Source organism: Ranitomeya imitator, chromosome 6 (genome assembly GCF_032444005.1).
Source record: "Ranitomeya imitator isolate aRanImi1 chromosome 6, aRanImi1.pri, whole genome shotgun sequence".
Classification (NCBI taxonomy): Eukaryota; Metazoa; Chordata; class Amphibia; order Anura; family Dendrobatidae; genus Ranitomeya; species Ranitomeya imitator.
Window position 1 is genome coordinate 137,825,931 of NC_091287.1, and position 16,790 is coordinate 137,842,720.

General features: G+C 44.4%; 2 protein-coding genes and 1 long non-coding RNA gene across 3 annotated transcripts; 2 read left to right on the top strand and 1 right to left on the bottom strand.

Annotated features, from left to right (window-relative positions):
- Positions 1-9,136: 9,136 nt before the first annotated feature.
- On the top strand, positions 9,137-10,801 carry LOC138643609 (uncharacterized). The gene is made up of 2 exons (XM_069732472.1): positions 9,137-9,722; positions 10,082-10,801. Exons 1-2 carry the CDS (start codon positions 9,312-9,314, stop codon positions 10,610-10,612), a joined length of 942 nt encoding a protein of 313 aa, XP_069588573.1. The 5' UTR covers positions 9,137-9,311; the 3' UTR covers positions 10,613-10,801.
- A 1,020-nt stretch (positions 10,802-11,821) lies between these two features.
- On the bottom strand, positions 11,822-16,546 carry LOC138642163 (uncharacterized). The gene is made up of 2 exons (XM_069730134.1): positions 16,188-16,546; positions 11,822-13,233 (listed from the first exon to the last, which is right to left on the bottom strand). The coding sequence occupies exon 2, from the start codon at positions 13,225-13,227 to the stop codon at positions 11,968-11,970; it is 1,260 nt and encodes a 419-aa protein (XP_069586235.1). The 5' UTR covers positions 13,228-13,233; positions 16,188-16,546; the 3' UTR covers positions 11,822-11,967.
- LOC138642164 (uncharacterized) lies at positions 14,661-15,493 on the top strand. Its single transcript, XR_011314005.1, has 3 exons — positions 14,661-14,739; positions 14,816-14,890; positions 15,283-15,493. It is a non-coding gene; the product is annotated as an uncharacterized lncRNA (long non-coding RNA).
- Positions 16,547-16,790: the final 244 nt, after the last annotated feature.

Genomic DNA, 16,790 nt, shown 5'->3' on the forward strand with positions numbered 1-16,790 from the left:
GGTATGTGCCACATAAGTGCCTGGTTGCTGTAATGTAGCCCGGAGTATTCCTTTCTTGCACATAATCTTGTATATGTGTTTCAGGACCTGTGGTAATGTCAGACCACATGGCTAATCATGTGATGGGTTACTGGGTGGGGTTAGCTCTTTATAAGACTGGCTAATCCTTTACACAGCAGAGATGTGTGGAGGTGAAACCCTCCTGAGTGTGTTACGGCTTCAGGACTGAGCCGGATGAACTGGACACTTGTTTTTCTTTACCTGAACCAAAGGCTATTTGTTTTCTGTTGTTTGCAACATGGTTTATGAAGCAATAAACCCAGTGAACTTTAAAGGAACACGTCTCCTGAGTGTCAGCCGTCGCAGCTGAGTGAGTGAAATCCTTACAGAATATACAGTATCAGTACCTTATCGAATTAAATCATATTGATGTGCATATAGAGTGGGAGCATATAGGCAGGAAGCTAAAAGATAATAAGCCATAACTCTGAATGCATCAGTATCTCGTGAAATTGTATCAGTTGATATTAATTCATAGACAGGATCTACTTAAGAGACTGCCATAAAGTGAAACATTTGCACTGTAGATACTTCTTAGAGAGAAAGTTATGGGCAGGAACTCATCGAATAGATAGCCATACCTCCAAATGCATAAACACTTTATGTAATTATATCAGTTGATGCTACTCACATATAGAGAGATAGGATTTGATTAAGAAACTGCCACAAAATGAAGTAATAGCGCTTTACATAGCCACAATTAGAATTGACCTTGAATATCCTTCTCGTCCCACAAGTATTATGTGTTTTTAATTAATAGGGTCTTGTTCAGTTGTATAAGAATTTAAATAAAAGTTATGTTTTATAGGGTCTTTAATAAGGAATATTTATTTGCCTTTGGCAACTTGTGTGAATATTAATCAGAGGCAGCACAGAGACCAAAGGTAACCCAGAATGAGCTGAAGAGTTCCTGAGCAGAGACTGAACAGTTAACTATGCACTCCATGAAGGTGGCCTTGATGGAAGAGTGGGCAGAAAAATGCCTTTACTTACACACAAAAAGTTTAAGACTCGTCTTGAGTTTGCCAAAATACATGTGGGAAACACCCCAAATATATGGAGGAGGGTGGTCAAATGAGAGCAAAATTGAACTTTTTGGCTATGATGGTAAACGCTATGTCCGGTGCCAAACCAACTCAGCTCATCACCCCAAGAACATCTTCCCCATAGTGTAACATGGTGGTGACAGCATCATGCTGTGGGGATGTTTTCGGCAGAATGGACACGTAAAATAGTCTGAGTCTAGGAGAAGATGAATGATGTGGGAACCAGGGCTGTTGTGAATTCTGCTCTTGGGCTCCCTCCGGTGGTTGTAAGTGGCACTTTTGTGAGTTCTGCTCTTGGGCTCCCTCTTGTGGTTTCAAGTGGTATGGCTGCTCCTTGGAGTTAGCTGTTGTCAGCTGCCTCCACTAATCATCTCCTCTCTCGCCTATTTAAGCCTGGCTGTTCCTTCAGCTAGTGCCACTAGTAAATGGTTCCTGGTTGGATTCACATCTCTTTGGAGTTCCCTGTTATCCTGACCAGTTCAGCAAAGCTAAGTTTTTGCTTACTTTTTCTGTCCATAGTTTGTGGACTTATCCATTCTGTGCTTTCTTTGTTTGTCCAGCATTATCAGTTTGAATTATTTTCTGCCTTGCTGGAAGCTCTGGGAAGCAGAGTGACCCTCCACACCTTTAGTGAGGTGTGGAGATTTTTTGTTTACTCTGCGTGGATTTTTGTAGTGTTTTATACTGACCGCACAGTGTTCCATCCTGTCCTATCTATCAAGCTAGACTGGCCTCCTGTGCTCATCCTGGTTTCATTCTGTGTATGTCTTTTTCCTCTCCACTCACAGTCATTATTTGTGGGGGCTAATCTATCCTTTGGGGATTTTCTCTGAGGCAAGATAGTTTTCCTGCTTCTGTCTTCAGGGGTAGTTAGCTCTTAGGCTGTGACGAGATGCCTAGGGAGAGTTAGGAGCATTCCACGGCTGCTTCTAGTGTTGTGTTGAGCTTAGGGTCTGCGGTCAGTACAGTTACCACTTCCCTCAGAGCTCGTTCCATGTTGCTCCTAGACCACCGCATCATAACAGTACAAGTGGCCAAAAATGAATTAATTGCATCTCAAAAGAAGGAAAAGAAAGTTCTGAACCATTTTTTTTCTGTGCTCTAGTTTGTCTTATATGCTTTGGCATGGATGTTCAAGGTTTGTTTTCTCGTGTGGATCAACTTGCTGCAAGAGTACAGAGCATCCAGGACTATGTTGTCCAGACTCCGGCTTTAGAGCCTAAAATTCCTACTCCTGATTTGTTTTTTGGGGACAGATCCAAGTTTTTGAACTTTAAAAATAACTGCAGATTGTTTTTTGCTTTGAAACCCCGTTCTTCTGGTGATCCCATTCAGCAGGTAAAAATCATCATATCCTTGCTGCGGGGTGACCCTCAAGACTGGGCTTTTTCTCTTGAATTTTTTCAAGCGCTCGGATTATTGTACGACGAACCTAATTCTGTGGATCATGCAGAAAAAGCCCTGTTAGCCCTGTGTCAAGGTCAATGAAGAGGCAGAGTTATACTGCCAGAAATTTAGAAAATGGTCTGTGCTCACTAAATGGAATGAAGAGGCTCTGGCTGCTATTTTCAGAAAGGGTCTTTCTGAAGCCCTTAAAGATGTTATGGTGGGCTTTCCTACGCCTGCCGGTTTGAGCGAATCTATGTCTCTAGCCATTCAGATCGATCGGCGTCTGCGCGAGCGCAAAGCTGTGCACCATATGGCAGTATCCTCTGAGCAAAGTCCTGAACCTATGCAATGTGATAGGATTTTGACTAGAATAGAATGGCAGGAATTCAGACGTCAGAATAGGCTGTTTTTCTACTGTGGTGATTCTGCTCATGTTATCTCTGATTGCCCTAAGCGTACTAAGAGAGTCGCTAGGTCTGTTACCATTAGTACTATACAGCCTAAATTTCTCTTATCTGTAACCCTGATTTGCTCATTGTTGTCCTTTTCTGTCATGGCATTTGTGGATTCAGGCGCTGCCCTGAACTTAATGGACTTAGAATTCGCCAGGCGCTGTGGTTTTTCCTTACAGCCTTTGCAAAGCCCTATTCCTTTGAGGGGTATTGATGCTACACCCCTGGCCAAGAATAAACCTCAGTACTGGACACAGAGTACTATGTACATGGCTCCAGCACATCAGGAAGATTGCCGTTTTCTGGTGTTGCATAACCTGCATGATGTTGTTGTACTAGGTTTCCCATGGTTACAGGAACATAATCCGGTGCTGGATTGGAAAACTATGTCGGTGACTAGTTGGGGTACATAGTGACGTTCCTTTGATGTCAATTTCCTCTTCCCCCTCTCCTGAGGTTCCTGAGTTTTTGTCACATTTCCTGGATGTATTTGATGAGCCCAAGTCCAGTTCCCTTCCTCCGCACAGGGACTGTGATTGTGCTATTAACTTGATTCCTGGTTGCAAGTTCCCTATGGGCCGACTTTTCAATCTGTCTGTGCCGGAGCATGCCGCCATGCGGAGTTATGTTAAGGAGTCTTTGGAGAAGGGGCATATTCGGCCCTCTTCGTCACCTTTGGGAGCGGGTTTCTTTTTTGTTGCTAAGAAGGATGGCTCCTTGAGACCCTGTATTGATTATCGACTTCTTAATAAAATCACGGTCAAATTCCAATACCCCTTGCCCTTGCTTACGGATTTGTTTGCTCAGATTAAGGGGGCTAGTTGGTTTACTAAGATTGACCTCCGAGGGGCATATAATCTTGTTCGTATTAAACAGGGTGACGAATGGAAAACTGCATTTAATACGCCTGAAGGCCATTTTGAATATCTTGTGATGCCATTTGGGCTTTCTAATGCTCCATCTGTGTTCCAGTCTTTCATGCATGATATTTTCCGCAATTATCTTGATAAATTCACGGTCGTATATTTGGATGATATTTTGATTTTTTCCGATGATTGGGAGTCTCATGTGAAGCAGGTCAGGATGGTGTTCCAGATCCTTCGTGATAATGCTTTATTTGTGAAGGGGTCTAAGTGCCTATTCGGAGTTCAGAAGGTCTCTTTTTTGGGTTTTATTTTTTCTCCCTCGTCTATAGAAATGGATCCTGTTAAGGTCCAAGCTATTCATGACTGGATCAAACCCACATCTGTGAAGGGCCTTCAAAAATTTTTGGGCTTTGCTAATTTCTATCGCCGTTTCATTGCCAACTTTTCCTGTGTGGTTAAGCCCCTTACTGATTTGACGAAGAAAGGCGCTGATGTAACGAATTGGTCCTCAGAGGCTGTTGAGGCCTTTGAGGAGCTTAAACGCCGATTTACTTCTGCCCCTGTGTTGCGTCAGCCGGATGTTTCTCTTCCTTTTCAGGTTGAGGTCGACGCTTCTGAGATTGGGGCAGGGGCTGTTTTGTCTCAGAGGGAATCTGATGGTTCTTTGATGAAACCGTGTGCTTTTTTTTCCAGAAAGTTTTCGCCTGCGGAACGCAATTATGATGTCGGCAATCGGGAGTTGTTGGCTCTGAAGTGGGCGTTTGAGGAGTGGCGACATTGGCTTGAGGGTGCTAAACACCGCGTTGTGGTCCTGACCGATCATAAGAATCTGATTTACCTCGAGTTGGCCGAGCGGCTGAATCCTAGACAGGCTCGATGGTCCCTGTTTTTCTCCCGTTTTGATTTTGTGGTCTCGTATCTTCCGGGATCTAAGAATGTTAAGGCTGATGCCCTCTCTAGGAGTTTTTTGCCTGATTCTCCTGGAGTCCTTGAGCCGGTTGGCATTCTTAAGGAGGGGGCGACTCTTTCTGCTATCTCCCCTGATTTGCGGCGGGTGCTTCAGGAATTTCAGGCTGATAGGCCTGACCGCTGTCCAGTGGGGAAGCTGTTCGTTCCTGATAGATGGACAAGTAAGGTTATTTCTGAGGTTCATTGTTCAGTGTTGGCTGGTCATCCTGGGATTTTTGGTACCAGAGATTTGGTTGCAAGGTCCTTTTGGTGGCTTTCCTTGTTGCGCGATGTGCGTGCTTTTGTGCAGTCCTGTGGGACTTGCGCCCGGGCCAAGCCTTGCTGTTCCCGCGCTAGTGGGTTGCTTTTGCCTTTGCCGGTCCCTGAGAGGCCCTGGACGCATATTTCCATGGATTTTATTTCGGATCTTCCTGTTTCCCAGAAGATGTCTGTTATCTGGGTTGTTTGTGACCGGTTCTCTAAAATGGTCCATCTGGTACCTTTGCCTAAGTTGCCTTCCTCCTCGGATCTGGTTCCATTACACTGGGGAACACAATTTTTTAAGAGTTAGGTCAGACAACTGTTCTTAATTAATTTTTGGATGCTGAATCTAGAAATGATCTCAGTTTTTCTCTATCACGTCAAGTTTTTGAACTATAGGATCTTTGTCTTCTCAAAACTATGTAAACTACTGTACCTAAAAAGTGTTGTTGTTTTTTTAAATAGTACAAATATGAACAAAAAATGAAATATATAAGAAATAGGCATGACAAAGTTGTGACTACTCTTACAAGTTGCCACGTAGCTCTATATGAGTCGAATTGTAATCAGATAACAAGTCTTATTACAGATATCAGTGCAATTGTGCTTCTCTGGCAGGTAAGTTGTGTAGGAAAAACTTGACGTGCTAGAAAAAAACTGACTACATTTTTGGAATCAGCATGCCAATTTTAGTATAAAACAGCTCAAAAACCTAACTCAACAGAAAATGTTTTTCAAATTGTTCCCCTGTGTTATTTTTTCAGCATGTGGTTCGTTTGCATGGCATTCCGGAGAATATTGTCTCTGACAGAGGTTCTCAGTTTGTCTCTAGATTTTGGCGGGCCTTTTGTGCTAGGATGGGCATTGATTTGTCTTTTTCTTCGGCGTTTCATCCTCAGACTAATGGCCAAACTGAGCGAACTAATCAGACCTTGGAGACCTATTTGAGATGCTTTGTGTCTGCTGATCAGGATGATTGGGTGGCTTTCTTGCCGTTGGCCGAGTTTGCCCTTAATAATCGGGCTAGTTCGGCTACTTTGGTTTCACCTTTCTTTTGTAATTTTGGTTTTCATCCTCGTTTTTCTTCTGGGCAGGTTGAGCCTTCTGATTGTCCTGGTGTTGATTCTGTGGTGGACAGGCTGCAGCAGATTTGGACTCATGTGGTGGACAATTTGACGTTGTCTCAGGAAAGGGCTCAACGTTTTGCTAACCGCCGTCGGTGTGTTGGTCCCTGGCTTCGTGTGGGGGATTTGGTTTGGTTGTCTTCTCGTCATGTTCCTATGAAGGTTTCCTCCCCTAAGTTTAAGCCTCGGTTTATTGGTCCTTATAAAATTTCTGAAATTATTAATCCGGTGTCTTTTCGTTTGGCTCTTCCAGCCTCTTTTGCCATTCATAATGTTTTCCATAGATCTTTGTTACGGAGATATGTGGTGCCCGTTGTTCCCTCGGTTGACCCTCCTGCCCCGGTGTTGGTTGAGGGAGAGTTGGAATATGAGGTTGAGAAGATTTTGGATTCTCGTTTTTCGAGGCGGAGGCTTCAGTATCTTGTCAAGTGGAAGGGGTATGGCCAGGAGGATAATTCTTGGGTTGTTGCCTTCAATGTCCATGCCACCGATTTGGTTTGTGCTTTTCATTTGGCTCGTCCTGATCGGCCTGGGGGCTCTGGTGAGGGTTCGGTGACCCCTCCTCAAGGGGGGGGGTACTGTTGTGAATTCTGCTCTTGGGCTCCCTCCGGTGGTTGTAAGTCGCACTTTTGTGAGTTCTGCTCTTGGGCTCCCTCTTGTGGTTTCAAGTGGTATAGCTGCTCCTTGGAGTTAGCTGTTGTCAGCTGCCTCCACTTATCATCTCCTCTCTCGCCTATTTAAGCCTGGCTGTTCCTTCAGCTAGTGCCACTTGTAAATGGTTCCTGGTTGGATTCACATCTCTTTGGAGTTCCTGTTATCCTGACCAGTTCAGCAAAGCTAAGTTTTTGCTTACTTTTTCTGTCCATAGTTTGTGGACTTATCCATTCTGTGCTTTCTTTGTTTGTCCAGCATTATCAGTTTGAATTATTTTCTGTCTTGCTGGAAGCTCTGGGAAGCAGAGTGACCCTCCACACCTTTAGTCAGGTGTGGAGATTTTTTGTTTACTCTGCGTGGATTTTTGTAGTGTTTTATACTGACCGCACAGTGTTCCATCCTGTCCTATCTATCAAGCTAGACTGGCCTCCTGTGCTCATACTGGTTTCATTCTGTGTATGTCTTTTTCCTCTCCACTCACAGTCATTATTTGTGGGGGCTAATCTATCCTTTGGGGATTTTCTCTGAGGCAAGATAGTTTTCCTGCTTCTGTCTTCAGGGGTAGTTAGCTCTTAGGCTGTGACGAGATGCCTAGGGAGAGTTAGGAGCATTCCACGGCTGCTTCTAGTGTTGTGTTGAGCTTAGGGTCTGCGGTCAGTACAGTTACCACTTCCCTCAGAGCTCGTTCCATGTTGCTCCTAGACCACCGCATCATAACACAGGGCCCATTTTGTCTTTTCAGTCTCCATATTATGCTGTAAATCGATCACGCAGAACTTTTACACAGAACTCCCCTCCCCCTACACATTCCAAGTCCCTAAGATTCTGGACCGAACCAGACACTTAGACACCGCTATCTCTGAATCCTACAAAACAATGTCTTGCTTATTGGCATAAAGCCCTTTCTACTAGGGGTGTATATAAAACCCACCCGCATATAATTAGTTTGGAATCTTATGCTGGACACTAGGTGCTTGTGCACTGTATTGATTCCCTGAGCTTGTTCATCACAACACCTCTAATCTGGCCTTGCACATCAGCTCTGGAGACTGGAATGGAGGTTCACCTTACAACAAGACAATGACCCAAAGCAAACATCTAAAGCAACACTTGAGTAGTCTAAAGGTGCCTTCACACTGAGCAATATTGCAACGAGAACGACAACGATCTATGACGTTGCAGCGTCCTGGATAACGATATCGTTGTGTTTGACACGCAGCAGCGATCCGGATCCCGCTGTGACATCGCTAGTCGTTGCCGAAAGTTCAGAACTTTATTTGGTCGTTAGATCAGCCTGAATCGTTGTGTTTGACATGAAAAGCAACGACGTCAGCAACGATGAAAGGGGCCGTCGCAGCGTCTTGTTGTGGCCAGGTAGGCGTTATGCATTACAAAAGTAGACGCCTTTAAATTTAGCAATGTCGCTCGTAGATAGATACGCAATTATTTCGAAGATCCCAATATATTACTAATTACAAAAGGAGACGCCATCTGTCATAATGGCCTGGGAGATGGTGTGAACATTATTATAGTAATGTAATTATCACCATACTCCCAAATGCATTCCAAAGACAAAAGGTGATGCCTACATCACATTATTACATTGAAAAAGGCACCCCTTTACATTACATTACAAAAGGTGACGCCAACTGTGACGACAGCCTAGGAGGTAGGTGTGAACTTTACGTAAGGGCGTATTTACAATGCATCACTATTACAAAAGAAGACCCCTTTAAATCACATTATTACATTACAAAAGGTGACGCCATAACGTTATATATTTCAAATGGCTTTGTTGTTACGTCTCACTGAGAACGCTGATAGGTCACATCGGGGTCATGTGTACCTGCGTTCCTAAATATAAACCGCGACTTTACAACTTTTCAATCACTTGTGCGTACTCTGCCATCCACGAGCATCTCGTGTGCGTCTTGGTTCGAAATCCATCGTGTTCCTTCTCCATCAACTCGTGGGCGTCTTGGCTGTAACTTTTGAGCGACCTGTTTGTAGATCTTCAACTCTGCAGCGTTCTCAATTAGTACATCTACGGTGAGTATATCCTTGTGCTGTATTCATTTGCCATGCAGCAATACTAATTTATGTGTATAGAAATAGATGTATACTACATCTCAGCAGTGATTTTTTTAGAGCTTTCATGTTTATAACCAAAGACGCTTTAGCGTCGTAGTATTTCCCTTTTAAGTGGTAATGCAAACGATTTTGTAGTATGGTGTGTTTCACCAACATGAAATTGGCCATTGACAAAATAGCAACCAATAGAATGTACAAATTTTTCAACTCTCAGAATGGATAAAAATAGCCCTCATCCCATCCCCAAATGGTGGCTATGAGGAAACACACAAACGGCCCCCATCCCATCCCCTAAATGGTGGAAATAGTCCCACGGACCATCCCATACAAAAAATGACTGATAACAATAGGAACGGCATACAGCTCATCAAACTTTTATTTTTTGCTGTTTCTTAACTTTTATTTTTTTATTTTTTAAAGATGTCTACAAATGAGCAGGACTTTGTTCGGGCACTCATAGAGATGTACCGCTCCCTGCCCTGTTTGTGGAAGATAAAATCTAAGGATTATAGCAACCGTTACATGAAGAGAGAAGCGTATGAGAAGCTGGTGGCCGTCTACAGGGAGTATCATCCCACAGAGACCGTGGATGAAAACATTGTGAGGAAAAAGATCCAGGCTCTCCGCACAGTTTTCAAAAAAGAGGTCAACAAAGTGGAAAATTCTAAGAAGTCTGGGGCCGGAACTGAGGAAGTCTATGTGCCCAGGCTGTGGTATTACGACCTGATGGCATTCACTAGAGACCAAGAAATCCCTCGCCCGTGCCAGACTGTGACTAGCCTTTGTGAGCCATCGCCCGAAGATATCCTGCCTGAGTCTCCTGACGACCATGTAAGTAGCCCCAAGCTTCCCTTCTTGTAGCATGCCGTGTGTCTTGTATGTTTATGAGACTGCATGGCTTCCAGTAATAGTGAGTCACGTTGTTCATGTTTAATCCCCCTGATGATAACAGCTGCCACTTCCTGTGTCCGTAATTAACATATTGTGTCTTCCGCACATTCGTACAGTATTGCCGGCCAATGTAGTTCAGCACAGCTCTTTAACCCCTTTGTTTTTTAACCCAGGTAACTGTTCCTCATAGGTTCCAATGGGCATAGAGGTGTTTGGGGAGGTGTGGGCTCTCTAGGGATGTGTGGCAGAGTCGTTTGTATGTTATTTATTTTAAATTTTTGTTTTTCATGTAATTGCAGGTGCCTCTGCAACAGCGGGAAACAACGGAAGCGAACAATGTCCAGTCCCCTCAGTCCTCCAGTAGCCCGTCTGTCGAGGAGCAGACATGTCCACTGCGCCCATCTAGAAAAAGAAAATCAACAGCAGCCACACCTGTGGATCTCCTGGCAGTGGCCAACAGCATCTTGTCGAAGCACGTCACAACCAAACTCTCCCCATTCGCATCCTTGGTTGAGGAACGTTTAAACAGACTGGATGATACCCAAAGATCTCACGCGGAGAGAATAATGTTTGACGTTATGAACGCGGCAGCCGCAGGAAAACTATGCGACACATCAACATTGAGCATTGACGTCCGTCAGCCCAGTGCCCATTTTTATTGGGGACACCAACAGGAGCCCATGCACAGCACTCCTGTCCGCAGACCTGGGCCACATAATTCTCAGTTCCGGACACCACCTGCACCCCCTTCTTTTGGTGACTTATCACAAGGACCTCCTATAGCCACGCACCACTACAGTGAGATGGACACTTACTACCAAAATTTGTAGTGTTGTAGTTTAAATAAATGAGACTTGTGTTTTAGATGCTCCACAAGTAATCCCCTATGCCTTCTCCCCTGCAGGCATCCTCCTGGCACCCGGTCATTAATCCCCTATGCCTCATCAACATTAAAAAAGTATTGAAATAACAAATAATAAAATTTTTAATACAAATAATAAAATTTTTGGTTTCTTAAATTTGTGTATGTACTACGTGTCTCTTTGGCTTGGCAATAAATGACGCCGCTGGTCAATATACTACGTTGCTGGGCAATATGCGACGGGGACATGCAAATGCTAGAATACCCAATACATTACCGTCACACATAACTATATTGTTAACGATATCGTTGCTTTTTGTGACGTAGCAACGATATCGTTAACTAAATTGTTGTGTGACGGTAATGTATGCTGGGAGATCATTGGTCGCTGGGGAAAGTACAGCACTTTTTGTGGTTGCTGAATCTCCCGCTGACATCGCTGAATCGGCGTTAAACACAGCATGTGTAACGCCGATTCAGCGATGTCGTCACAAGAAACAAGGGAAACATTGGGTTAATAAGTGCAGGGCCACTCTTAGTAACGTGATGTTTACCATGGTTACCGTTGTCAATGTTTAAAAAACAAACAGTACATACATTCCCGCTGTATGGTCAAGTCCCTCGCCTTCGGCTTCCCGCACTGACTGGTGAGCGCCGTCCGGTAGTAAAGCACAGCGTTGACATCACCGTTGTACTTTACGCCCGGCGCTGAGTCAGTGCTGGAAGCTGAAGGCGAGGGACATGACTATACAGCGTGAATGTAAGTATGTATTGTAATTTTTTTTTTAACATTTACAACGGTAACCAGGGTAAACATCGGGTTAATAATCGCGGCCCTGCACTTAGTAACCCGATGTTTACCCTGGTTACCCGTGGACTTCTGGATCGGTGCTCGCTGGAGAGCTGTCTGTGTGACAGCTCTCCAGCGACCAAACAGCGATCGACATCATTGTCGGTATCGCTGCAGAGTCGATGAGTGTGAAGGTACCTTTAGAATATGGTGAACATCTACTAATATATATATACACACACACATCAGGAAATCACTAGTGCATAGGATGCTGAAGACTCACAGGTTTCATATGATTGATACAGAAGTAGAGTATGTTCATAGATATATATGTTTATTGGTATGTATTGGTATGTATGTAAAATAATAAGAAATAACAAATAGATATATCGTTATGTTCACATTTATTACAGAAAAAGGAGTATCATGGGTCATCCAAAAATTGTTAAAAATGAGCACTTTTACACTAGAGCACTTGAACCCCCCAACAATATCATCCATAATACATGGTATAAGTTATGCCAACAGTTACGTTACAGCTGTTGATACTGCCATGGGACAGCCCCTGGCCCATTGAAAAAGTCAGAGTATTTGTCCCTGCTATTAGTTGCATCATCACAGTACCTTCCAGAACCCAGACTTTCCAAACCACAAACCCTGTGCGCGTCTAGACGCCATTCGCCCTGGGTTACATCTCCGTTACCCTGGTCCACAGAGTCTACATACTGTGTAGGGCTGTATGCAGTGGCATCACGGCGACGTAGAAAGTTGTGGAGGACACAACAAGCAAGCACCACAGAGTCAATAGACGTTAGTTTCATGTTTAGTGCTGTGTGGAAAACCCGAAATCGGTTTGCCATAATTCCGAATGCATTTTCAACAACGCGTCTAGCTCTTGAAAGTCTGTAATTAAAGATTCGTCGTTCCGGTGTCAGAGTCTTCTGGGAGAAGGGCTTCAAAAGGTTCGGATGCAGTGGGAAAGCCTCATCTCCGACAAAGACAAAGTTCATGTTTTCTGTTGTGTCACTGTTGGGCGGCAAGGCAAGTTTATTATTTTTCAAGCGTTCCCCAAAATCTGTGTGCTCCAAAACTCCTCCATCGGATACTCTCCCGTTAATCCCAACAGACACACTTATGAAATCATAGTTAGCATTTACGAGGGCCATGAGAATTATGCTGAAATATCCCTTATAGTTATAATAAAAGGAGCCAGAGTGTGGTGGTTGGGTGATGCGTACATGTTTGCCATCCAAGGCCCCACCGCAATTCGGGAACTGCCATTGCTCCTCAAATCCCCTAGAAATCTCTTTCCAGTCATCCGGGGTCTGTGGGAAAGGCATGTAACTGCGGTGTAAAACTGAGACAATAGCTTTGCATGTCTCTGGGATGATGACGCTGAGTAGGGATCGGGATATAGCTGCGCTGTAATGCAAGTCTTGCATAGACCTGCCAGTCGCCAGGAAACGCAGCGTGACAGCCAGCCTCTCATCCACTGGGACAGCTGCTCTCATCTGTGTATTTTGCCGCCTGATATAAGGTTCTACGGCTGCAAGTAGGACATTAAATGAGTCCTCCGACATTCTCAGGTAGTTACGAAAATCATGCGGGTTGTTATCCTGCAGTTCCCTTATAAGGCCCATATGGGACAATTGATTCCTCTTCTGCAGCCACTGTTTGGTCCACATGCGGCGCTGACGCTTTACACGATTGTTTCGCGCTTGAACCTCCAGCTGGTTGTGAGCTTCTACCAATAACGCGGCCGCAACAATCACAGGTACATCCGAATGAGACATGGCAACCTGAGAAAGGAAAAAAGAAAAAAAAAAATTACTACATATAATTTTCAAAACTAACAAGACATCCAATACTGTAATGCATTCTCCGTTGCGTCACCGATGCTGCACCATTTGACAAAAATGTTAACATAGGATGTAAGGTACTATATATATATAAATATATATATATATATATATATATATATATATATATATATATATATATATATATATATATATATATATATATATATATATATATATATACACATACATACACACACATACATATATACATACACAGAGATATACATGGCTAATTGTAAGCAACGTTAACACAACAGCATATAACACAACAGCCATACCCCATAGATACCCTCCATTAAATGTACCATCCACTGAAACAAACAGGACGATGAGCGCTGCTGATTTATAACGGGAACGCCAAATAGTGACTTCTGGAGCCGACGTCACACCCGCGACGGTGTGCATAAATGGAGACGCTATAGCGTTGCGAATTGCGCGCCAGAACGGTAGAATCAAGGACCTCCTCTGGGCGTGGCTGGGTGGTGCCATACAGCGTCTCTCTTGCTAAAATGGCGGCGAGACAGCGATGTCCTCCTTTGGGGCAGACAGAGGTCCGTTTTTTTGTAAAAAAAATGGATGCCATGGACTATGAGGGCCGGGAGAGTCGCCCAGCACACCCAAATCTACATAAGAATGAGGTGTTGCGCCACATTGCCCAGAAGATGGAGCGGAGGTTCGGCATCCGGCGCAGTGCGCTGCAGCTACGCAAAAAGTGGGCCGACCTCCGGTACAAACAGCCACTTTATCTGGCAACGTTGCGGGCAGAGACCAGGCAAGGCAAGTAACAGTATAGTGTAATTGGGAGACACACAGTATCGGGAGGGGGGAATAGGGACACTCGCACTGCCGTGTGGCGCTTCCCACCTTCTATATATGTACCTCGATTTGGGGAGTTAAATTTAAATTTTATTCCTTTATGCCACTGGCCTAGGTTTGTTATTTGTGGGGGTGTCGGAAGCTCTGTACTTTGGTGTGTAAACATTGTGTTTCTTTATTTTTTGTGTATAGAGAGACAACGCCAGCAGAGGACTACAGCGGCCAGCAGCGTACGCCCACAGCCAGGGCCGTCACGTAAGTTACCCCTCATGTCTGGCAATTGCGATGGCGCCTACTTAATTTTTTATTTAAGTCGACAGCTCTGTACTTCTGGTGTCTAAACCTTGCGTGTCTTTTTTTGGGGTGTAGAGAGACGCCGCCGGCAGAGGACAGCACCCACTGCAGCCAGCAGTACAGCGGCTAGCAGCGGAAGCCCACACCCAGTGTCGTCACGTAAGTTAACCACCCTTTTTTAGAATTTAATGACGCCATACGGGCCATTAGTAGGGAGGTTAAATATTGTGTACATTACAGGTGCAGTAACCCCACCGCAGGCCACAACCCCGCCCTTTCGCCACCCATCTTCCTCCCCCGGGTCTGCGTCATTCTCTCCAGCGACAAGCATTCGTAAGTGACAAAACCAGCGAGCGCTTCACCACAGTCAGTTCAATTGTTAACCAGATATGTATTTGCTTCCTTTCAGCAGCAGGAGCTGTGGCCCGAGCCAGGGGATGGGTGGTCAGCAGCTCTGCGGATGAGCAACAGGCGTCCCTTTTCCGTAAGTATTGAGAAAGTGGGAGGGGGTTATCGGTGGGATGTCACATTTGACAACGACTAAACGGACCCTAAAACATTGAACCTAAAAAAAGACCTCTGGGGCAGTAGAAAATTGAGTGTGTAGTTACAAGTACCATTTTACAATAAACGAATTACTAACGATCATTACCAGCTATACGACCTGGTCGTGATCGTTGGTAAGTCACTGTGTGGTCGCTGGGTCGCTGTCACACAGAACGATTGCGTTAACAATATCGTTGCAACTTCACAGAAATCAAAGATATCGTTACAAAAATCGTTATTTTTGACGGTACGGTAAAATTGATGGTTATGTAAACACATGCCACCGTTGCAGCTTTATCACTGTCCATTCTCCAACCTCTTCTATCACAGAACCGGACACCGTGAGAGAGCTGCTGGCCAAGCAAGACCGCCTGGAGCGGACAGCAGCGCTCATGCTGCAACAAGTACAGCAACATGGCCGCACGCTGCGACACCTCTTGAGGCGTGGGAGGTTCTGATTTTTTTTTTTTCTTTCATTGTTTGGGATATTGTTCTGTTCCTTGTTATTTTTCAGTTAACAACATAAAAAAAGTTTGATTTGACACAATTATGTTTGGTTTATTGTCTCTATAGCCACCGGCAACACACCGTGCGCCAAGAAACGTCGCCACACACACTTTTTGGCCCACATAATATCTCCAGTAGTTAAAAATGAAAAGACTGCAGCTTGGTGTGTCTGTAGTATACAGATATGAGGTGGGCCAAAAATATTACATGCATCTCCATAATCACACAAATTGAGGGGACAATGGTTGTCACACGGTACATATCTATGCTCACCTGCCAGGTGTCAGAAATAGTGAATTCAGGAGCCTGTATATGTTTATCATGAATTCATTTTTCTGACACCGTACTTGATGAATATAGATAGCGTGACAGTGATTGTCTCTTGATAAAAAAAAAATAAGGTCAGTTTGTGAAAAAAAAAAATTTAGTTTACCAGTTGTGAGCTGTTTTTATTTACTTGCGGAGCAGGCCAGGGACAGCTAAGCCAAGGTAGACACAAAAGAGTTGGTTGGCCTTACCATATAGTTTGCGCAAAAAATGCTACACAGCGCCAAATACTTTGCAAACTGCATCCGAAAGTGCCTCCATCTTGTGTGTCCGCTTACCAGATGCACAAGATAGCTGCCAGATATGTTTTATACATTACTATACCATATACTTTAGATAAGCATTGCGTCTAACATTACTACACAGCCATTACTATACAAAAAAAAAAAAATTGAACATACCGTTTATGAGCAATAAAAGAACCGATGAAGACGCCGGCAGTGGAGTACGGCGTTCCGAACAGAACGTTCACGGTAGAAGAGGATCGTAGCTGGAGAAGGATCGTTCCGGACAGGACGCTAGAAATGCAGGGAAAAACAGGCATACGCAGCTCTCGAACAATGTGAATCAATCGCTGTAGAGTCGCGGTTTATATTCTGAGACGCCGGGACGTCACATCCTGGGTGACACCTATCTGGGTGTCACCCACCTGGGTGACACCTATCTGACTACGCTGCCAATTCATCGGATCGTTAACCACTGCTGTTTGACGTGAAGCAAGCAACCAGCGACAACGATCCGTGAGTCGCTGTTACGTCACTGTATCGCTCCGGCATCGTTCTAACGTTGGTGTGTTTGACGTCTCTACAGCGATCTAAACAGCGACGCTCCAGCGATCGCCTTTTGGTCGTATCGTTGTCTATATCGCTGCAGCGTCGCTCAGTGTGAAGGTACCTTAAGGGGAAACATGTAAATGTTCTGGAGTAGCCTAGTCAAAGCGCAGATCTTAATCCAATTGAGAATCTGTGGTCAGACTTGAAGATTGCTGATTACCAAAGGAAACC

Coding starts and splice junctions, on each gene's coding strand:
- LOC138643609 (XM_069732472.1), top strand. CDS start 9,312: ATGTCTACAAATGAGCAGGACTTTGTTCGGGCACTCATAGAGATGTAC. Junction 9,723..10,081: donor CTGAGTCTCCTGACGACCAT/GTAAGTAGCCCC, acceptor ATGTAATTGCAG/GTGCCTCTGCAACAGCGGGA.
- LOC138642163 (XM_069730134.1), bottom strand. CDS start 13,227: ATGTCTCATTCGGATGTACCTGTGATTGTTGCGGCCGCGTTATTGGTA.